A 23,029-nucleotide genomic window follows, 5' to 3' on the forward strand; every position below is an offset into this window, starting at 1 on the left:
TGCTGGTACGGGACCGGATGCTGCAGAACCTCCTTCCTGATGGAAGCAGTCTGAACAGTTTATGGCTGGGGTGACTGGAGTCCTTGATGATCCTCCCCGCTTTCCTCAGGCACCGCTTCCTGTAGATGTCTTGGAGGGAGGGAAGCTCACCTCCAATTATCCAATTATATTGGGTCGGTGTATATGGATCTGCCTTAAAGTGGTTCTCCTCATATCTGTATGAATGATACTTTTCTGTGGCAGTTTCTAAGTACTTCCCTCACCTACGGTGTGCCACAAGATTCTGTATTGGGGCCTTTATTGTTTTTAATACATCTACTTCCTCTCCAGCATATTTTGAGCCCCTTTGAGGACATTTGCTACCACTGCTATGCAAATGACATCCAGTTATACTTTTTGTTTTTAAGCCCCAAGATGTTTGAATCTGAATTCCTCGTACAGTGGGGCAAAAAAGTATTTAGTCAGCCACCGATTGTGGAAGTTCCCCCACTTAAAATGATGACAGAGGTCAGTAATTTGCACCAGAGGTACACTTCAACTGTGAGAGACAGAATGAAAAAAAAATCCATGAATTCACATGGTAGGATTTGTAAAGAATTTATTCGTAAATTAGGTTGGAAAATAAGTATTTGGTCACCTCAAACAAGGAAAATCTCTGGCTCTCACAGACCTGTAACGTCCTCTGTAAGAAGCTTTTCTGTCCCCCACTCGTTACCTGTATGAATGGCACCTGTTTGAACTCATCATCTGTATAAAAGACACCTGTCCACAGCCTCAAACAGTCAGACTCCAAACTCCGCCATGGCCAAGACCAAAGAGCTTTCGAAGGACACCAGGAAAAGTATTGTAGACCTGCACCAGACTGGGAAGAGTGAATCTACAATAGGCAAGCAGCTTGGTGTGAAAAAAATCAACTGTGGGAGCAATCATCAGAAAATGGAAGATATACAAGACCACTGATAATCTCCCTCGATCTGGGGCTCCACGCAAGATCTCATCCCGTGGGGTCAAAATGATCATGAGAACGGTGAGCAAAGATCCCAGAACCACACGGGGGGACCTGGTGAATGACCTGCAGAGAGCTGGGACCAAAGTAATAAAGGTCACCATCAGTAACACACTACAACGGCAGGGAATCAAATCCTGCAGTGCCAGACGTGTTCCGCTGCTGAAGCCAGTGCATGTCCAGGCCCGTCTGAAGTTTGCCAGAGAGCACATTGATGATACAGCAGAGGATTGGGAGAATGTCATGTGGTCAGATGAAACCAAAGTAGAACTTTTTGGTATAAACTCAACTCGTCGTGTTTGGAGGAAGAAGAATACTGAGTTGCATCCCAAGAACACCATACCTACTGTGAAGCATGGGGGTGGAAACATCATGCTATGGGGCTGTTTTTCTGCCAAGGGGACAGGACGACTGATCCGTGTTAAGGACAGAATGAATGGGGCCATGTATCGTGAGATTTTGAGCCAAAACCTCCTTCCATCAGTGAGAACTTTGAAGATGAAACGAGGCTGGGTCTTCCAACATGACAATGATCCAAAACACACCGCCCGGGCAACAAAGGAGTGGCTCCGTAAGAAGCATTTGAAAGTCCTGGAGTGGCCTAGCCAGTCTCCAGACCTCAACCCCATAGAAAATCTGTGGCGGGAGTTGAAAGTCCGTGTTGCTCGGCGACAGCCCCAAAACATCACTGCTCTCGAGAAGATCTGCATGGAGGAATGGGCCAAAATACCAGCTACTGTGTGTAAAAACCTGGTAAAGACCTATAGTAAACGTTTGACCTCTGTTATTGCCAACAAAGGTTATGTTACAAAGTATTGAGTTGTATTTTTGTTATTGACCAAATATTTATTTTCCACCCTGATTTACGAATAAATTCTTTACAAATCCTACCATGTGGATTCATGGATTTTTATTTTTTTTTCACATTCTGTCTCTCACAGTTGAAGTGTACCTCTGGTGCAAATTACTGACCTCTGTCATCATTTTAGGTGGGGGAACTTGCACAATCGGTGGCTGACTAAATACTTTTTTGCCCCACTGTATGTGCTCCTGACAGACATGTACCTAAGATAATGAATGCTTTTGGTCCCCTTTCGATATTTGTGAAGTCAGCTATCAGGAACCTTCATTTGCTCCCTGTTAAATCCAGAATTGAATTCAAAATCCTGCTCCTCACATACAAGGTCTTAAATAATCAGGTCCCGTCTTATCTTAATGACCTTATAGGACCATATCACCCCATTAGAGCACTTCGCTCTCGCACTGCAGGCTTACTTGTTGTTCCTAGAGTATTTAAAAGTAGAATGGGTGGGTAAGGCTTCATTTTTCAGGCCCCTCTTCTGTGGAACCAGCTTCCAGTTTGGATTCGGGAGACAGACACTTTCTCTACTTTTAAGATTAGGCTTAAAACATTCCTGTTGGCTAACTATATGTTAGGGCTGGACCAGGTGACCCTGAATCCTCCCTTAGTTATGCTGCAATAGGCATAGGCTGCTGGGGGACTCCCATGATGCATTGAGTTTTTCATTTTCAGTCACCTTCTTCACTCACTCTGTTAATAGACCTCTCTGCATTGAATCATACTTGTTATTAATCTCTGTCTCTCTTCTACAGCATGCCTTTTATCCTGTCTTCCTTCTCTCACCCCAACCGGTCGCAGCAGATGGCCACACGTTCCTGAGGCTGGTTCTGCCGGAGGTTTCTTCCTGTTAAAAGGAAGTTTTTCCTTCCCACTGTCGCCAAAGTGCTTGCTCATAGGGGGTCATTTTATTGCTGTTTTTTTCTGTGTATGTATTATTGTAGGGTCTACCTTACAATCAATGTTCCCTCTAATTTTTCACGTGTCTGAGCGAACACACAAACTCCCTGAGCGATCCCTTGGACCACTGTGAGCGTCATCACACGTGTGCACTGTGGTCACGCCAGCGTTTACATTTATGTTAGACTACTTTTAATTAACTGCTTTAGCCCATTTACAATGAAAATGTAAAAAAAAAAAAATCTAGTCATTGACCTGTGTAGTATGTTAACACTATTGGAAGTAAAAAATAACTTGAAGTCCAATTTCGAAAACACAACTTTCTTTTCTTTCTTGGTGTTTTTTTTTTTTTTTTTTTTTTTTTTTTTTTTTTTTTTTAAATATATAAAGCTTTGACTTATTATGAGTCTGTGGTCTGGGAGAGAGTCCTGTAACTCTGTCTGCAAAATATAGTACATAATGACCAATGCTGGGCAATTAATTATATAGTTACGTCTTCAAAAAAGTAACTGAGTTATGCAAACAACATTTTTTGCAGCTATTTTTTTTTTTAATGCAGCCAAGGCGTTTTTTAAACTAACATTTCAAACTATTTACAGAACAATCAGCTGTTCTGCATCAAATCTGATGCCACACAAATAATTTGTGCCACTCCAAAAAATAATTTCTGTCCACTATAAGATAAAGGAGAACAACAGCCTGATACGTCTGGGAAGGTTCTCAGTCATCCAGGTCATCGTAGTCAAAGGAGCTTGCAAAGAAAAGTGTCTGGACTTCTTTAAGTTGCTTGAAGACGTTTCACCTCTCATCCGAGAAGCTTCTTCAGTTCTAAGGTCAAATGGTGGAGAGTCCCAGATATAAACCTAGTGGGCGTAACCCCCCACAGAGGGACAAAAGGACCCCCTGATGATCCTCTAATCGCCTGAGCCAAGGTGTGAAACTGGGTGTGGGTCCCAATCAGCCAGAGTTTCGGGTGAGTTCATTGTGAAACCTGGCCCCACCTTATCATGCGAACTCCTGAGATCAGATGACCCAGGATGTGAGTGGGCGTTAAGGCGTCTGGGAAGGGATCTCAAAACTGGATTATAAATGGCAGAGAGTTGGTGTCGTAAAACCACCGCCTCTGTTCAAAGATGGTCGCTCACAGTGGACATAGATGGCTTCTTTCACTCGTCTTTCAAACCATCTGTCCTCTCTGTCCAAAATGTGAACATTGGCATCCTCGAAAGAGTGACCTTTATCCTTAAGATGCAGATGGACAGCTGAGTCTTGTCCTGTGGAGGTGGCTCTTCTGTGTTGTGCCATGCGCTTGTGAAGTGGCTGTTTGGTCTCTCCAATGTAGAGGTCTGGGCATTCCTCGCTGCACTATACAGCATACACCACATTGTTAAGTCTGTGTTTTGGAATTTTGTCTTTCGGGTGAACCAGTTTTTGTCTGAGCGTGTTGCTGGGTCTGAAATGCACCGGGATGTCATGCTTGGAGAAAACTCTCCTGAGTTTTTCTGATACACCGGCTACATAGGGGATGACAACATTGTTGCGTCTGTCTTTCTTATCCTCCCTCGCTGGTGTCTGGTCTTCTTTTCTGTGCCTCTTTGCTGACTTTAAGAACGCCCATTTAATGATGGTTTGAAAGACGAGTGAAAGAAGCCATCTATGTCCACTGTGAGCGACCATCTTTGAACAGAGGCGGTGGTTTACGACACCAACTCTCTGCCATCTATAATCCAGTTTTGAGATCCCTTCCCAGACGCCTTAACGCCCACTCACATCCTGGGCCATCTGATCTCAGGAATTCGCATGATAAGGTGGGGCCAGGTTTCACAATGAACTCACCCGAAACTCTGGCTGATTGGGACCCACACCCAGTTTCACACCTTGGCTCAGGCGATTAGAGGATCATCAGGGGGTCCTTTTGTCCCTCTGTGGGGGGTTACGCCCACTAGGTTTATATCTGGGACTCTCCACCATTTGACCTTAGAACTGAAGAAGCTTCTCGGATGAGAGGTGAAACGTCTTCAAGTAACTTAAAAGAAGTCCAGACGCTTTTCTTTGCAAGCTCCTTTGACAACAGCCTGATACCTGCAGGCCTGACAACAGGAGATGTATCACTCCTGTAACACCTGTAACATTCAGCAGTCGCCTCATTGTTCTGACACACACAACAAAACTATTGACTACACTACACACTAACTACACAGGATTTGCACTAAACGTCTCAAATCTCTCACATCTCAAAACACCGCCATCACTCCTAAAACTTCCCCCCGTTTCTTAACAACTAAATGCCACATTGCCATATCATTTTTTGATTGGTTGACATGGTACTTTTTTGGACGAATAGGAAAGGGAGAGGGGGGTAGGGTTTGTTTTTGCTCACAGGCAGAGAGTGTTTTCGAGCCTTTTTTTCGTATAAAACGCAGTTTTTACCGTTTCTTCCCGCAGTAAATATAAACAACGATAGTATTCAGGAAGAAAACCAAACATTGCAGATATTTTTATCATAATTATGGTTTTACGTGGCCTATCAACTCAATTTAAAAACTAGTATAAAGTCCACACTTTTTCCGTCAATTGTTCCGTCTGTCCTGCTCACATCTCCAATGGTTGTACACGTTGTCATTAACGTGGCTTCACTCCACATCAGCCACGGCGCTTTGCTAGCTAAAACACCGGTGTCAGCATATAAGAACGCTGTCATAGCCTGTCAACGACGTTGATTAGCTGCGTATGTGCGAATGTGAATCGCATTATTGGCTGGACTATGGGATAAGATGGCATCGTTCTAATCCCATATGGGAGCAGCCAGTCACTTACTGACTAACACTGCAAAACAGAATTGTCAAAGTATTAATTTTAATTTCAATTCAGGTTAGAATTTTTGTGCGCAGAGACCGTGCCTACAGTGCGCAATTGCGCACGTGCGCAGCTTAGAGGGAACATTGTTTACAATATAAATCGCCTTGAGGCGACTGTTGTTGTGATTTGGCGCTATATAAATAAAATTGACCCACCTCTCACTTTGGATGCTCATGTCAAATCTCTGGTTTGGTCTTGGTTTTATCACTTAAGAAACATTGCTAAATTAAGCCCTATTGTATCTCGCACTGAACTGGAGTTGTTATACATGCATTCATTTCATCATGATTAGACTACTGTAATTCACTGTTTACATGTCTAAGAAAAAACTCCTTGGAGCATCTGATGATTGTTCAAAACGCTGCAGCAAGGCTTCCGGCCAGATCATCAAAGTACTCACATGTGACACCGTTGCTAATACAGTTGCACTGCCTCCCCATTAAATTCAGAGTCCATTTTAAGATTCTGGTTCTGACCTTCATGGACAAGCACCAGCTTGCATCATTGAACTTTTAAAGCCCTATGTCCCTAGCAGGTCCCTGAGGTCATGTGATCAAGCCCTACTTGTTATTCAGCATACAAGGCTGAGAACTAAGGGAGACAGAGCTTTTACCACTGTGGCTCCCAGACCATGGAACTCTCTCCTACTGAGCTTAAGATCTGTGGACTCAGTAGTCTCTTTTTAATAACAACTAAAAACACATTTTTAAATTTGCATTTTTGTTAACTTTTGTCTGTTTTTGTTTTATACTTAATCTCTGTGTGAAGCACTTTGTAATCTTTTATCTAGAAAAGTGCTATATAAATAAAAATTGACTTACTTACTTTACCTGTTCAATGACCTGCTGATTTGTAAGTTAATAAATAACCACTGATATGTCACATTCATTATTTGTGTGTTCGTTGTTGGTTCCAGGTGCGTTGTATGTCTGCACTGAGGACTCATTTCCCATTAAGCGTCTGCACCAGCTGATTGGCGAGCAAGTCTGTCTGCGTTCTGACGTTCCTGCGGACCTTGTAAGCAGTCTTCGCTTCAGCGACCACGTTTACATTGAGCATACCGCGGATCTGGTAAGTCTGATCATGCGACATCTGTTCAGACCCCGTTACAACCCATAACTTCTTGCTCTGTCCTCAGGATTCCCTCCTGGTGTGCCTAACACGCCGTGCCCGCCTCCTACTGACACGCGGTCTGGTGCGACTAATCGTGGTCGACTCAGTGGCAGCGCTGTTCAGGACCGAGTTCCAGGCCGATGATTGGCTAGAGAGGAACAGACAGCTACTCACCTTCTCCTCCATGCTGCATCACCTGAGTCAGGAGTTCAGCACACCTGTGCTCTGCATCAACCAGGTAACACCATCCAGGTAGCACACCAGAGTTCAGTCTCTTATCTCTGACCACTAATCAGTGACAGGTGTTTGTTTTCCAGGTAACAGATGTTTTCAGCCAATCACACAACAGTATGGGGTAAATCAGATATCTTCTTTATGAGCTGATCACATTTTGACCTTTGACCTCAGAACCACTTCAGCATAAATTTCCTCCTACTCAGGCCTTCGCTGTCCACCGTGTCTCCTGCTCTTGGGTTGGCGTGGGCCAATCAGGTGATGGTTCGGCTGATGATGAGCCGTCTCCAAGGAACGGTCGTCCGTGGTGACCAGAGCAGTGCTCTCCGCAGGTTGGAGGTGGTGTTTGCGCCTCACCTGGCACGTGACGGACAAAACGCTGCCGTGTGGAGGGAGGGGCTCAGAGGAGTTGAGAGCTGGACTTCAAATAGAAAATAAACTTTATTAAACAGCATCAGTAGCATCAGATTATTAAAGAGTGATCACACTGTTTCCTGACTGTTCTGAAGGTTGTGGACACTGATGCATTGACTGGGGGTCAGACAGGTGTGTTAGTGGCCTCATATCTCTTTGATCTGGACAGAATGAGCTGGGAGGTCCAGACTGATACATGATCCTGATTTTGCTGTGCAGGTGGACTCTGGTCTGTTCAGGAGCCTATGATTCGGTTCTGGTTGACCCGCTAAAGTGGATTCAGATTATTTTCAGACTGAACCTTTTCAATTCAATTCAATTTTATTTATATAACGCCAGATCACAACAAAAGTCGCCTCAAGGCGCTTCATAGATACAGAGAAAAACCCAACAATCATATGACCCCCTATGAGCAAGCACTTTGGCGACAGTGGGAAGGAAAAACTCCCTTTTAACAGGAAGAAACCTCCGGCAGAACCAGGCTCAGGGAGGGGCGGGGCCATCTGCTGTGACCGGTTGGGGTGAGAGAAGGAAGACAGGATAAAAGACATGCTGTGGAAGAGAGACAGAGGTTAATAACAGATATGATTCAATGCAGAGAGGTCTATTAATACATAGTGAGTGAGAAAGGTGACTGAAAATGAAAAACTCAATGCCTCATGGCAATCCCCCGGCAGCCTACGTCTATTGCAGCATAACTAAGGGAGGATTCAGGGTCACCTGGTCCAGCCCTAACTATATGCTTTAGCAAAAAGGAAAGTTTTAAGCCTAATCTTAAAAGTAGAGAGATAGTGTCTGTCTCCCGAATCCAAACTGGAAGCTGGTTCCACAGAAGAGGGGCCTGAAAACTGAAGGCTCTCCCTCCCATTCTACTTTTAAATACTCTAATGTCATTTGACATGATTTAGTGACTGAACATATTTAACAGGAAGTGTAATCAGATTACAGCAGAAATAGAAGCGGTGTCTGCAGCAGCCTGAAAGTTGTCAGCCTGATCGTTAAGCAGGCGTTCACATCAGCTTCCAGCTGTGACTCGTTTATCCCTTTAAATATGTTACTGCTTTGAGGATCCAGTTTTAAATCTTGTTACGTGTCTTGATGGTTTGGTGCTGCATTCCTGCGGCCTGTGAAACAGCTAATCTTGGATGTTTCTTGATCCAATGTTGATTTAGTAACTTTTATGTACTTTTTCAGCTGAGGTTTTTAAATGTGCTATAGAAGTAATCTTTTTACTTGACATGAATGTCCTAAGTAAAAAAAATATGCTTTTTGTTGAGGACCAACAGTGATGCTGTGTACGAGAAACTACTTTCTAAAGAAGCTTGGGTCCTTTAATGTGTGCAGCAGGATGTTGGAGATGTTCTACCAGTCTGTGGCAGCAAGAGCCGTTTACTCTGCTGAAGGGCAGCATCAGTGCAGAGATGCAGCTGAATCAACAAACTAATCCACAAGACTGCAAGCATCATTGGTCAGAATTTGGAAGTGTTTGAGTCGAATCATGGACAGCCCATCACCCCCACAGTAGAGCTCGTCCTCCGTCAGACTGATTCAACCTCACTGTCACTGCTATCATGTGTGAACACGTGTTTCTATTGTAGCCTCATGCAGCTGCTTTTCTTAGATTTGTGATTATTGTTCATATTATTTATTAATGTAATTTTTTCTCCTACACTGTGTTAGCTAAAAGACAAGCACTAAAGCACTTTTCTTTGCTTTTTTAAACATTTGTATCATAGTATAAGGCAGGGGTCGTCCACCTTTCTGATGAGTGCCATCTAAAATTTCCTCAGAAGTCAATGTGCCATATCAACCATTGCATTAGCAATAAATTTAATAACGCTCTATATCAACAGTTACACACTATATAGAACAACTTTATAGATCTATATTTGTTGGCATGTTGGCGTCGCCTCTGTCAGTGCGCCCCAGGGCGGCTGTAGCTACACTGTAGCTTGCCATCACCAGTGTGTGAATGTGTGTGTGTGTATAGTGTAAAGCGCTTTGGGGTCCTTAGGAACAAGTAAAGCGCTATACAAATACAGACCATTTACCATTAGTACACTATTGTATTTCCGTGGTGCTGATGCTGCGCTGAGTGGACAGCTCTGAGGCATTTGAAGTGTCGGAATGTGGAAATTTCAACATCGCTTGAAAAAACTGTCAGCTAGCAAGGTCCCTCTCACCGTTAGGCTAGGTGATTTTTGGCCAATTACAAGTTGAATCTGGTAATTGGGTAATTAGCTAAGATGCCGTCATTAAGAAGCAACACAACTAATGTGTCTATGCGAGCTAACTTGCGATGTGCATCGGTGCCCTTTATTTTTAATGCACCTTCTCAGAGTAATTCACTGCGGGTCGTGCCATCAGTTAACCCTTTTCGTGCCAGCTGTGGCAGGCGTGCACAGGGTTGCCGACCCCTGGTATAAGGTCTCAAAGGGATTGTTACTTAATTGATCCAAACATTTCATTCATTTTGTAGTTTGAAAACCAAAACCGTCAGACTATTGCCTCGCACGGATCTTTGTTGCAGCCTATCCTCTAGCTCGGCTAATGTCGCCATCCTTTTACTGCGCCTGCAGTTTCACTGCCATAACAACAGGAAACCAACCCAATCTTTCAACATAAAAGAAGCAAGAGAGTATCCCGGTGTTGTGGCAAAAAGTGGATTGCCTGCCAAAAACTGATTTCCAATGTTTGCGTGTGTTTTTTTTATTTTTTATGTGTAATATCGTTACGTTGCTAAAAAGTCTTTGGTGAACAGGTATTACAAAGTGGTTATATATAAAATTAAAAAATTACCTGTTTCTCAAGTATCATTGTGACTGTGTTATTGCACTTACATTATAATCAATCAGCTCCCTTTTGTCCACTTACAATATATTTACAGAACTATTTTTGCATTTGTTGCAATTTCAGCTGTCCTCTTGGTCAGATTACTCTTAAAAGATATTTTTAAAGTCAATATTTTTTTTTAAACTGCAAACATAAAGGATACATAAATCTCACTGCCAAAAACTGATTGCGGCTTCTACCTTGTTACAGGAATGTTGTTTGTTGCTCAAGATGACGTGATATCATTCATGAGGGATACATTTGATATATGTTTCACATATTATACACTAACAAGAAGGCAGTTTTTGGCAGACAATCACCGGTGTGGATGGTACAGCCACATTTAGAAAAATAAAAAGCCATTATTGGTCATTTTAAGAAATAGCAGTGGTAATGTGCAGATTACAGCTGTTGTTTCAGGACAAAGTGCCGCTGTGTTAGCGAGGACGTACTTTCCGTTGTAGTAATAAAGGAAACAATTTGTCTTTGGAATCATAAACACAGGGCGGAAATCAGAATGAGGACGATGAAGCAAGCTTCGTCTGATCAGAAGGAAAACACAAATGTAGAAGATAGGATTTGTGCAAAACGAAATGTCTGGTAATGGAGATATGCGAGGTTATCGATGGTTACACCCTCGTGCATGAACGAGGATGGATGATGTATCACTGAGGGACTGATCGCTTTGTTTCACTGACACGAGGAGGGGACAGCAACGTGTTATCTCCACATTCCATATATTGTTCTCATACCCTGTCGTATGATGGTGTTTTGTGATTCACTGAGTGAAAAATTCCACTCTGTCATCTTCTCCAGGTAAGGGGCACAGTCTGTTACCATGGTAACTGACGCTTTCCGGAAGAGAAAAACTTGCGTTTCTAGAACGTGATGAACACCACAAAGCGGGGTGAGATCCTTTATGACCGATCAGCTGATCTTATTGAGTTTAAAAAATAGTTTGGTTTGACGTAATATAAAGTTTCGGCTTTTATTTTGAAATGGGCGTGTCGTACTCTGAGCTGTAGTTTCCGGTGAGGGTCGGAATGGGAGCTGGTCGGTGATGCACATCGCGTGAAGCTTCAGATCGAAAATCAGAGATTGAACATCAGCTGCAGGTCAGACCCAGCGTGTTTGTTTCCTGTCGGTTGTTTGCTGTTGTTTACAGCGGTAGACTCGATCATCAGTAAGATTTGTGATTGATTTTCTTCCTCCGCTGTTGTCAGCTAATCAGCGATCGATCAGTGATCGAGAATTAATTCACATTAAAAGTCTGATCAGGAAATGGAAACAAAAACAAATGACGTCACGAGATGTTAAGGGCGTGGCCCTATGGACCGATGACGTGGTCGATCACCTGTTCATGTGATTATTGTGATGTCGTGTTTACCTCACAGGTAAGGCCCCGGGCCCTATTTCAGGAAGCCGGTTTAGTGCAAACTCTGAGTAAGTATACCCTGAGTTAACGAAAACTCTGGGTTTTCGGTTTCACAAAGCGAGTTTAGATTAATTCTGAGTGAGTTACTATGACGACACACTCCGTGAAGCTGACCTGCCCCCTAGCAGGTTTACTTCAACTAACCCTGACGTTCTCCGCCTCTTTGTCAAAAACGTGACTGCAGGAAGTGTCAGACATGGCCTGCCCCTTCCTTGAAGAGTCAGTAGATGTTGAAGCCCAAATTCTCCGCAGAGCTCTCCGCCGGGAGAGAGTGATTAGAGCGCGTTTGGACATTTTATCATTTCCTGATGATTTCCTGTGTGAACGTTACCGTTTTTCAGCACAATCTATAATTTATTTGAATAACATCCTCAGGCCTAATATTGCTCATGTGACACATCGCGGACATTCTCTCAGTTCTGTACATATTATTTGTATTGCACTTCGTTTTTTGGCAAACGGGAGCTTTCTGTATAATATTGGTGACGCTGAGCACGTTTCCAAGGCTACCGTCTGTCGGGCAGTCAGGAATGTTACAGTTGCACTGAAACGTCTCCTGTACTCGTTTGTGGTGTTCCCCGGTCATAGACCCACAAGATTTATCAAAGAAGGATTCCACAAAATTGCAGGTATCAGGATGAACAAAACTTAATTCATGATGTGGTGATACTTGAACTACTACTTAAATTTTACATTTATTCTCACGGTTCCCAGGCGTGATTGGCTGTATAGATGGCACTCACATTCCAATCAGGAGCAATGTGAACAGGAAGTCTTTCCACAGCATTAATGTACAGGTACATAGTTCCCTGTAGCATTTCAAACTAACAAATTATTTCATTATAGTAATGGATGCTAATTTGTGTTCTCTGCACTGTGAAGATCATATGTGATGCTGCCAACATTATCACAAATGTGGAAGCCAACTGCTCAGCCTCTGTGAGTGGTGGTGGTGGAGGACCCCCACCTGTTTTTCGGGCCTCCGCTTTTTTTCTAGTGGCTATAACGGGTCACATTTGAGCATACAGAGTAAGCAAATATGTACTTGTAATGTGCTCAGATAATTTCAATAAGTGCTTACAGAAAGAAAATTAGCCTCTAACTGCAATTGATTTACATAGGACAAACAGACCAAGCACTATGGCTCATAATACAATTACACCTTACCTGTTTGGACTATATTTTTATATTTCATTTTTACTTGCTGCCAGGAACGTTTGGGGCCTGTTGGGTTGCACCTGTGCTCACATCACATCACAAAATAAAATGTATAAAATAAAAAATAAAATAAAATGTAATAAAATAACGTGTTAAATGGGTGTAAATCCCTAGATCAATGTTTAAATTAACACTCACGCATTGACTCTGTCGGCTATATTTTGCCATGCATGCTCCCTTTCTTTTGCAGCTGAGGCTGTGTTACTTTTTTTCCGCAAAATTTGCATGTTATCGGCATATGCTGCCATCAGAATTTCGGCCTCAAGCGCTGTAAGATACATTGACCGCGCCTTCTTTCCCTCCGTCTCCATGGTGACTCGCTTAATCTGTGCTCCACTGATCAGGGCTTTATGTATCCTCGTGCGCTCGCTTAATTTGGGGTTAAAGCAACTCTGCGTTGATTGAACTAATTGTTATCAGCCTTTCTGAAACCGAATATTCCGAGTTGGACAGTTCAGGGTTACTCAACCCTGAGTATCGTTTTTAACTCTGAGTTTTCTAAACCTGCTTTCTGAAATAGGGCCCAGGGGTCCGTTCTTCGTACCTCGCTAAGTAAGTTAGCTGGATTTGATTGTTGACGATTTCGCGTGACCTTGGATCGTTCGGTTCTCCGAAGCTCATCCGGGACTTGCTGTCATAGCAACAGATCCGTAAGCGTAAACCTGCTTGGGAGCAGGCTTACTTTATGTAAACTGGATTAGATCGCGGCCACTCAGGTATGTCCGCTTCATTTATACGAAAGCAACAGCGATATTTTACCACTGTTTGTCCATAAATAAATATTATCAATGTAACTAAAGATAATGCAGCACTTGATTCTTTTATTGATTTCATACAGATACATACAGGTCATTTCCTTAAAAAAGGGAAATGTACTATTAATCATTCTATTTCATGTATTTGATTATTTCAGATGTAATTCATATTTTAGAGTTGTAATTGTAAGTTACTTCATGTAAGCAAGATGAGAGACCACGGCTATAAAAGCGAAGGTGGATTTGGGAAGTCTGTCGCAGCCACCCATTGCGGAAGGTGCAAGATTGATAAGGAGAGTTTTCAGAATTCAGCGTATATTGCGGGATAGACAGGATCCTTTAGCTCAGCGCGACAGTGTGCTCATAGAGAGATATCGATTTTCCCGTGAGGGTATTATTTACTTAACCAACTGGTTGACGAGGGGGTGCAGGACCACCACCTGTCTTTTTTTGCTCTGCCCTTTTCCTGGTTGCTGTTATAAACAAACAAACAGATTATTTCAGGGTCTCTTTTCAAGAGACTAAAAGCAATATAAGTGATAAATATTACCATGCTGTAGAATATTCTTATATTTCACTTTTACTTGTTCCCATGTTCTAGTGGGTCCTGTTGTGGCTCTAATGTGATAGAGGATATAATGTAATATAATATAATATGATATAATGTAATATAATATAATAAATGTACCCTACCGCCTACTGGTGTTGGCCAGAGGGGCCGATGGCGCGATATGGCAGCCTGGCTTCTGTCAGTCTGCCCCAGGGCAGCTGTGGCTACAACCGTAGCTGCCTCCACCAGTGTGTGAATGTGAGGGGGAATGAATAGTGGCATTGTAAAGCGCTTTGGGTGCCTTGAAAAGCGCTATATAAATCCAATCCATTATTATTATTATTATTAAATTACTTACGAGTTTAATTTGTCAGCAACTTTCTGCCAGCCTTGCTTTTGCAGCCTTTGCAGTGTTCCCTTGCATTTTAATTAAACTCTGAAACTCCTGAAATCCCTCAATCAAGAGTTCTTGCTCTGCTGCCGAAAAATACTGAGCGCGCTCCTTCGACATTTTCGCTGACCAATCAAAGGGTTGCCAATCAATGTTTCTACTATCGATGCGTAGCCCCTGTTAAGCCACCCAGTGATCTCACATTACTTCATCCAGCTATACTAATCGTCAACAACAGGTGTGTTCGGAGAACCGGGATAGCGAGGTCAAAGTAGGCGCGATGATTTGATCTTGGATGTGTCATTTGATCTTGGATGTAGTAAGCGAGGTACGAAGAACGGACCCCAGGTATACAGTGGGGCAAAAAAGTATTTAGTCAGCCACCGATTGTGCAAGTTCCCCCACCTAAAATGATGACAGAGGTCAGTAATTTGCACCAGAGGTACACTTCAACTGTGAGAGACAGAATGTGAAAAAAAAATCCATGAATCCACATGGTAGGATTTGTAAAGAATTTATTCGTAAATCAGGGTGGAAAATAAGTATTTGGTCAATAACAAAAATACAACTCAATACTTTGTAACATAACCTTTGTTGGCAATAACAGAGGTCAAACGTTTACTATAGGTCTTTACCAGGTTTTTACACACAGTAGCTGGTATTTTGGCCCATTCCTCCATGCAGATCTTCTCGAGAGCAGTGATGTTTTGGGGCTGTCGCCGAGCAACACGGACTTTCAACTCCCGCCACAGATTTTCTATGGGGTTGAGGTCTGGAGACTGGCTAGGCCACTCCAGGACTTTCAAATGCTTCTTACGGAGCCACTCCTTTGTTGCCCGGGCGGTGTGTTTTGGATCATTGTCATGTTGGAAGACCCAGCCTCGTTTCATCTTCAAAGTTCTCACTGATGGAAGGAGGTTTTGGCTCAAAATCTCACGATACATGGCCCCATTCATTCTGTCCTTAACACGGATCAGTCGTCCTGTCCCCTTGGCAGAAAAACAGCCCCATAGCATGATGTTTCCACCCCCATGCTTCACAGTAGGTATGGTGTTCTTGGGATGCAACTCAGTATTCTTCTTCCTCCAAACACGACGAGTTGAGTTTATACCAAAAAGTTCTACTTTGGTTTCATCTGACCACATGACATTCTCCCAATCCTCTGCTGTATCATCAATGTGCTCTCTGGCAAACTTCAGACGGGCCTGGACATGCACTGGCTTCAGCAGCGGAACACGTCTGGCACTGCAGGATTTGATTCCCTGCCGTTGTAGTGTGTTACTGATGGTGACCTTTATTACTTTGGTCCCAGCTCTCTGCAGGTCATTCACCAGGTCCCCCCGTGTGGTTCTGGGATCTTTGCTCACCGTTCTCATGATCATTTTGACCCCACGGGATGAGATCTTGCGTGGAGCCCCAGATCGAGGGAGATTATCAGTGGTCTTGTATATCTTCCATTTTCTGATGATTGCTCCCACAGTTGATTTTTTTCACACCAAGCTGCTTGCCTATTGTAGATTCACTCTTCCCAGTCTGGTGCAGGTCTACAATACTTTTCCTGGTGTCCTTCGAAAGCTCTTTGGTCTTGGCCATGGCGGAGTTTGGAGTCTGACTGTTTGAGGCTGTGGACAGGTGTCTTTTATACAGATGATGAGTTCAAACAGGTGCCATTCATACAGGTAACGAGTGGGGGACAGAAAAGCTTCTTACAGAGGACGTTACAGGTCTGTGAGAGCCAGAGATTTTCCTTGTTTGAGGTGACCAAATACTTATTTTCCAACCTAATTTACGAATAAATTCTTTACAAATCCTACCATGTGAATTCATGGATTTTTTTTTCATTCTGTCTCTCACAGTTGAAGTGTACCTCTGGTGCAAATTACTGACCTCTGTCATCATTTTAAGTGGGGGAACTTGCACAATCGGTGGCTGACTAAATACTTTTTTGCCCCACTGTACAGCACAGGTTCAGGCTTTGTTTATCTAACACGCAGGACGCCATGACTCACCCGGGCCCCATCTCATTGGTCAGCATTGTCCTCGTACTCCTGCTAAGCCCCGCCTCCTCAGAGACCAGTGCTCTGCAGGACCTGATCAGCAGGAACGCGGACTTTGGCGCCCGTCTGTACCGAGTACTCGCCGCCCGCACTGACGAGAACGTCCTACTGTGTCCGTTCACTTTGTCTGCTGCTCTGACAGTGCTGCTGAGTGCCACCAACGGACAGACCCGCGAGCAGTTGCAGGCGGGACTTACGCTGACCAGGCTGGACACTCAGACACTCCCAGGTGGGTTTAAGGTCAAGGGTCACCAGATTCTGGTTGTGGTTCAGGTTCTAAGTGGTGCTCCTGTGCTCAGATGTGTTTCAGACTCTGAGGAACGCCATTCCGACAGTCTCTCTGCAGCAGGGTGCGGCCATCTTCCCCTCTCAGAGTGTCCAAGTGGCCTCGTCCTACCTGAACCTGGTTCAGACCAAGCTCGGAGGCACAGTTCAGGGTGTGGACTACACAAATGCTTATGAAGCCATCAACACCATCAACCAGTGGGCGCTGGAGCAGACTGTAGACCAGGTCCAGGATTTCATTTCCGAAGTGGACCATCAGACCCAGCTGCTGCTCGCCGCCGTTACAGCCTACAGAGGTATGTATCATCTGCCAGAGGGCAGGACTTAGAGTGTTGAAGCAGTCCTGCGAGGCTCCACAACTCCACCTCCTCAGTCTTTGAACTAAGGTGTGACAGCTCTTTTGATTGTCCTGTGTTCTTGATCCACGCTCTGCCGGTATGCCGATAGCATGGAGTCCGCATCAACATGCTTAAAATCTCCACACCAATTAAAGTGTCAGGACGTTAATACCGTAGGTCACTAACAGTCCTGTGCATGACTCCTCTGCTGGACGTCAGAAGAACTGCAGCTTGTCTCAATAATATGTTCAAATAAAGTTTCTGTGTGTTTCAGCAAGCTTCACTCCGCCCTTTAATGCGTCGTCCACTCAGGACGAGCGGTTCTATGTGGATAGCTATCATGTCGTCATGGTTCCGATGATGTTTAGGGCCGATAAGTACTTGCTGGCGTACGATGCTGCGGTGAAGGCTGGCGTGCTGAAGCTGCCGATGACAGACGGTGCAGCCATGTTGGCCGTGCTTCCCGATGAAGGTGTGGACGTCACCGCCGTGGAGGAGGAAGTTACGGCTGATAAGATCCAGGCCTGGATCCGCCAGCTGAAGAAGACGTGAGGCCCTCTTCCTTTCCTTTCCTTTCCTTTCCTTTCCTTTCCTTCCTTCCTTCCTTCCTTCTTTCCTTCCTTCCTTCCTTCCTTCCTTCCTTCCTTCCTTCCTTCCTTCCTTCCTTCCTCCCTCCCTCCCTCCTATACTGTTCTTCCTCCCACTGGCTTCTTAATTAAAACCAGGAAATAAATGTTCTTCTTTTGTAAATAGGAAATTGGAGGTACAGTTTCCTCGCTTTTCATTGGACCGTTCATACTCACTTAAGGATGCACTGCAGACTCTTGACATCACCCAGGTGTTTCAGGATGACGCTGACCTCAGCAACATGGGTGGAGCTGAAGGGTCCAAACTTAAACAGGTGAGTGTCTGCCACATTAAGAGCTGTTTGGATATGAGGCATCTCCACCTGGAGGGGGTTGTGATGTCATCACAACCACCTGGAGGGGGGTTGTGATGACATCAAAGGGCAGAGTTCAGAATAAATTCTCTTTATGGTTAAACCTGTAATTCCAGGTGTTGGAGCTATTTATTCTTTATTTTTATTATTTTTGAAATTTGTTAAAGCTTGTTGTTGGTTTACTCATATTTTCGGGTTGTTTGCTAGTTTAATTTGTAGGTTAATACTTCTTTTTCTTTTTTTGTTGTTATTGTTTATCTTGTTAAGTCAGGTAGGAAGAACTCTAGGACCATTTTCTGTAAGTAAAAGGACTGGTATAGGACCAGCATGCACTGGGGTGGGCCTATGGTTTTTACCAGTTTTTCCTTCCCACTGTTGCCAAAGTGGCATCATATGACTGTTGGATTTTTCTCTGTATGTATTATTGTAGGGTCTACATTACAATATAAAGCACCTTGAGGCAACCGTTGCTGAGATTTGGCGCTGTATAAATAAAAAAACAAAACAAAAAAAAACAAGAGCCTGGAGCATCTAACATCCAGCCAAAAGGGGTAAAAAGTTGCCGGTCAATCACTTTTTATGTGATCACAAGCGTCCCCTGGGTCATCATCCTTTCTGAAACATAGGACTGAGCCCTGAACTGTGGTCAGAGGTCAGGAAGCCCTTTTCACCACCAAATTTCATAAAGGACTAGAAACCTTTTTGCCCTCAGTTATCTCCTTCAAGTTGCCATTACAGAGAATACAGGTTTAAGTCATTTCAGTGTTCGCTTCACTTTTCAGACCCAGACATTACGTCCATATTTTAGAGTGTCCATGGTCACAGAGATTTGATCACCTGATGATGACATCTGTGTTGATTTATTCAGGAAAGGTTTAAATCAGGGGTGTCGAACTCCAGGCCTCGCGTGCCGGTGTCCTGCAGGTTTTGAATCGCACCCTGGGTTAACACACCTGAATCAAATGATTAGTTCATTACCAGGCCTCTGGAGAACTTCGAGAAATGCTGAGGAGTCATTTAGCCCTTTAAATCAGCTGTGTTGGATCAAGGACACATCTAAAACCTCCAGGACACCGGCACTCGAGGCCTGGAGGTGCCTAACCCTGGTTTAAATTATCGAGATTCTGCTGTGGTTTCTTCTCCACTCAGGTGTATCATACGTCCGTCATCTCCGTTGAAGAGAGCAGCAGTGACACCAGCACCGGAAATGCAGTGTTCTCCTCACCTCCTCCTCGACTGACATTCAACAGACCCTTCATCTTCATCATCTACCATCAAAGCACCAGTGGCCTGATGTTCATTGGCCGAGTCAACGACCCCACCTGCAAATAAATGGGCCCAAACACCAACCCAAGCCTCCCCGGCGGCAAACAGTCACCCCCCCCCCCCCCCCCCCCCCCCCCCCCCCCCCCGTCCCATCTTCTAATGATGTCCTGTGACAAATATTAGCTAGATATATAACAGCGATTTACATTATTAATTCTGTTAGCGTCCCATTAGCGGCTTGTCTGTAACATTCTCTCTGACATCTGACTGTAACATCTTTATCATTATCAATAAGAGCACAGTCACACTAGGAAAAACAATGGTTGGAGATCACGGTGTGACCGTATGCAGTCACCTTGTGATCTCTGTGAAGCTTTGAGATGGTCACTTTGAAGACAGAAAGTAGTTATTAGAGGAACCACTCCTACTCAGCTGCTGTCTTCAGGCCAACATTGGTGGATTAAGATGTGATAAAGGGTTGATCAATTAGTAAGAAGATTTTCATATTTTGGAGTTCTGTATCCACAGTAAGAAAGCGTCGCTATGAGGGCATCTCTAAAGAATTACTAGGTAAATGGTTCTAGAGCTGCTTTAATGGACCCATAAAGAAGAACAGACACACTCCTGAATGAAAGAATCAACACCCGTGGTCCATGGTGATGTGATACAGAGTTGAGTCATTTTCATTTTATTCCCTCAGACTCTGAAAGATTGCCTTTGATCTCAGTGAATGGAGCAAGACTCCTTCCCAAGTTCACAGTTGAGGCAGGAATGCAGAAGAAAAATCCTTCATCAAAGCGGTCTGTTTTCTTAAGAATCTACTGAGTATAAATTTTTATCACTTCTTTCTTTAAACTGGCCGCATTTTCTGTTGTTGCAGTTTGACACATACATGGCACAGCTGGATTTAGTTCTTGTGTGGTAAACATTTGTCTTGTATTTGGAGAATGCGTAAGTCTTTGCACGCATTAATTGAACCCATTTAACATATTGTGACGTTCAAACATTCTAAAACACTGACATGGCCACATTAATAGCTGCATGTTGGCAGAGATACATTTTGCATTATGGCCTATTGAGGGAAGTAAAAGAAGGAAATATGAATGTAGCTCTGTGTGTGCGCACACGTTTTTGTTGTGTACTGATCTCTGTGAAGAATAAAGACTTTTAAAGCCACTCTGCTCTAAAAGGCAATAGGACCTTGCATCCACAGTGTGTTGGGATTCTCCTTCTTCCTCTCCTTGATGCTCCATCAAGTTCAGTTTTGCTCAGTTTAAGTCAAATCCCAGTATTTGTCTTGATGCATGCTCAATCATCTAGTTAAGGAAATCCCCAAAAAGTTGATTCTGTTCATCTGGACGTTTTCAGTGGGAGAAACGTTTCGTCATCATAAGGTGACTTCTTCAGTCTCAGCTGACTGCAGGTTTCCAACCTTATAAACAGTACATTTGCACAATAACTGAAACTAGCCCACTGAATTTCTCTCTGTGAATGGTACTCATGGCTATTGATCAATAGTGGTTGACCAATGGTCATGACAAGTTGCATATAATTGATCAAGGAACTGACCTCGCAGCCCATTATTCAGTGGGCTGGTTTTAGTCATTGTGCAAATGTACTGTTAGGTTTTGTATTGTTGATTGTCATTTATGCTTAGAAATATCTACTTATATATGCTTAGAGTTTTATAATTAGTTGTAGATTGGTAGAGGTTTGATCCTTGATAGTCTGCAAACTTTGTGTGCATTAGAGAGCACTCTGGGAGCATGGGAGAGGTCGTACCTTGTCTTATTGTTTTATGGTGGGATAAACGTATCTATACCTGTTTTAGGCTAAGTGCCTTTTGTTTAGATGAACTGCTGGACTTCCAGACCAGCAGGTTTAGGGAAGTCATTTATGGGGTCACACTCTGACCCCACACACACACACACTTACACAACACACAGGCAACGTACTCTTTGTTTGTATGTAGACGTCATATGTTAAATATGTTAATGAACCTATGTATATTCATGTAACCTCAATAAAAGAGCAGTGTTACGGGGGAGTGGACGAGAGCAACTGGGGTCAAGCGAAGGAACGGCGTTTGTCCGGTTCTCTCCCGTGCACGAGAAACATGAACTTTGCCTACTTCGTGTCTTGCTTGCTGTGTAATTATATTGTCTTCAACGTTCCAGCGAATAGGTTTGTAGCTTGAACCTATCATGTACTGTTTATAAGGTTGGAAACCTGCAGTGACTTGAGACTGAAGAAGTCACCTGATGATGACAAAACGTTTCTCACTGAAAACGTCCAGACGAACAGAATCAACTTTTTCAGAAGTCCCAGTATCACTGTGGAGCAGGGATATGTTAGGGTTAACGCTCAAAGTGAGTACTGAGTAAAGTGCGACAGGACAGAGCCAAAGTTTTAAGGCTGAGTAATTTATCCATGTTGGCAATCTGTCTGTGTTTATAAGTTAGATGATTGAGTGATAGGTTGCCGGATTACTTACAATCAGCCCCAGACGTGAAAAGAATTCAGTGCAGTCATTGGCTGATTTCTCCTGGTCACATGAAGGTTACTCTCCTGTTTTTTCCTCTAGTGTGACTGAGGCCATAGTTTCACAGAGAATATAGATAATATTCATCAGTAATTTCAGTAAGTTAGCTCTGATATTTTATTTTTGTTTGTTTTAACTGTTGTTTTTTTTTTAATTCTTTTCCACTTTTGAAACTTCTATGTGAAACTCTGATGTAGACCTCTCCATCAGCTGCACATTGTGTTTACAGCTGATTAGCATGTTGTGTATCCTGTGCTGTTGCATTTATATTAAACCTATTTAACGTGAATCCTCCGCAGTACTGATGTGTTCATAGGTGCTCACCTGTGGAAGAAGTATTCTCAACCTCCGCTGATGTACAAATATCAAGTAAAAGTACTGCATTACATGTAGGGTTTTTCAGTCCTGGTTTGTTCACCGTGACTGGTGATTGATTATGTATGACTTTGTTAGATAACCAGTAAGGAAACGTGTTAATGCTGCAGGTGGAGTGGGATTGATATTCACTTTTTTCTGATCTTTGGATCATATGAACTTTTATTGAAATGACACTATGAGAGAAGCTCAGAGAAAAAAGTCACAGGACAGCAGCTGAAACCTTTTACCCAGGGGTGTCAAACTTAAATGAGCTGTGTGCCACTCCTGGCACTGTCGTCTCATTGGAGGGCCACTTTAATGTTCAAGTAGTACAAAACAAACAAACAAGAAAACACCCACAAATATTTCCTAATATGTAGTGTTTGTTTGTTTGGTTTTTAAAAAAAATTCAAATATTGTATATTGACAAGACAATTTTTTTCTCTCTCTCTTAACTAACGGAAGCCTTTCATTGAATGACCAAATAAACATGTTGGTCCTCTCTTTCTGGCTAGACATGTGGCAGCACTTCTGCTATCATTTTGTTCATATTTAACAGAATAAAAATGCAGTGTACACATTAGTTTTTGACTCTCACTGAACTAACACAGCCAATCCCTCAGCATGTTTGTACTCTGGTCACATTGCCTTGCTGTCCATTTTTGGCTTTTTAAAGAA

The 23,029-nt window shown here is 43.3% G+C and overlaps 2 protein-coding genes across 8 annotated transcripts in view; both read left to right on the forward strand.

Moving 5' to 3' along the window:
• xrcc3 (X-ray repair complementing defective repair in Chinese hamster cells 3) overlaps positions 1–10,152 on the forward strand; it is a 13,754-nt gene extending 3,602 nt beyond the window's left edge. The window contains exons 4-7 of one of the 2 annotated variants that reach the window (XM_080881804.1): positions 6,541–6,695; positions 6,763–6,975; positions 7,055–7,092; positions 7,178–10,152. In XM_080881804.1, coding sequence (XP_080737930.1) covers positions 6,541–6,695; positions 6,763–6,975; positions 7,055–7,092; positions 7,178–7,409 — 638 coding nt within the window. In that variant the 3' untranslated portion in view covers positions 7,410–10,152. The remainder of the gene's footprint in view (positions 1–6,540; positions 6,696–6,762; positions 6,976–7,054; positions 7,093–7,177) is intronic. The other variant, XM_080881803.1, reaches the window with a different exon arrangement.
• Positions 10,153–11,230: 1,078 nt separating this feature from the next.
• LOC308397530 (protein Z-dependent protease inhibitor-like) lies at positions 11,231–23,016 on the forward strand. 6 transcript variants are annotated; one of them, XM_080883465.1, is made up of 6 exons: positions 11,231–11,332; positions 16,561–16,852; positions 16,923–17,204; positions 17,521–17,794; positions 18,000–18,147; positions 19,336–23,012. In XM_080883465.1, exons 2-6 carry the CDS (start codon positions 16,567–16,569, stop codon positions 19,516–19,518), a joined length of 1,173 nt encoding a protein of 390 aa, XP_080739591.1. In that variant the 5' UTR covers positions 11,231–11,332; positions 16,561–16,566; the 3' UTR covers positions 19,519–23,012. The 6 variants fall into 6 exon arrangements, with proteins under 6 accessions (XP_080739591.1, XP_080739592.1, XP_080739595.1 ...); XM_080883466.1 differs by having other exon boundaries at positions 11,244–11,332; positions 16,528–16,852; positions 19,336–23,014; XM_080883469.1 differs by having other exon boundaries at positions 11,260–11,332; positions 16,533–16,852; positions 19,336–23,016.
• Positions 23,017–23,029: the final 13 nt, after the last annotated feature.

Source organism: Rhamphochromis sp. 'chilingali' (assembly GCF_963969265.1).
Source record: "Rhamphochromis sp. 'chilingali' genome assembly, chromosome: 5".
Lineage (NCBI taxonomy): Eukaryota > Metazoa > Chordata > Actinopteri > Cichliformes > Cichlidae > Rhamphochromis > Rhamphochromis sp. 'chilingali'.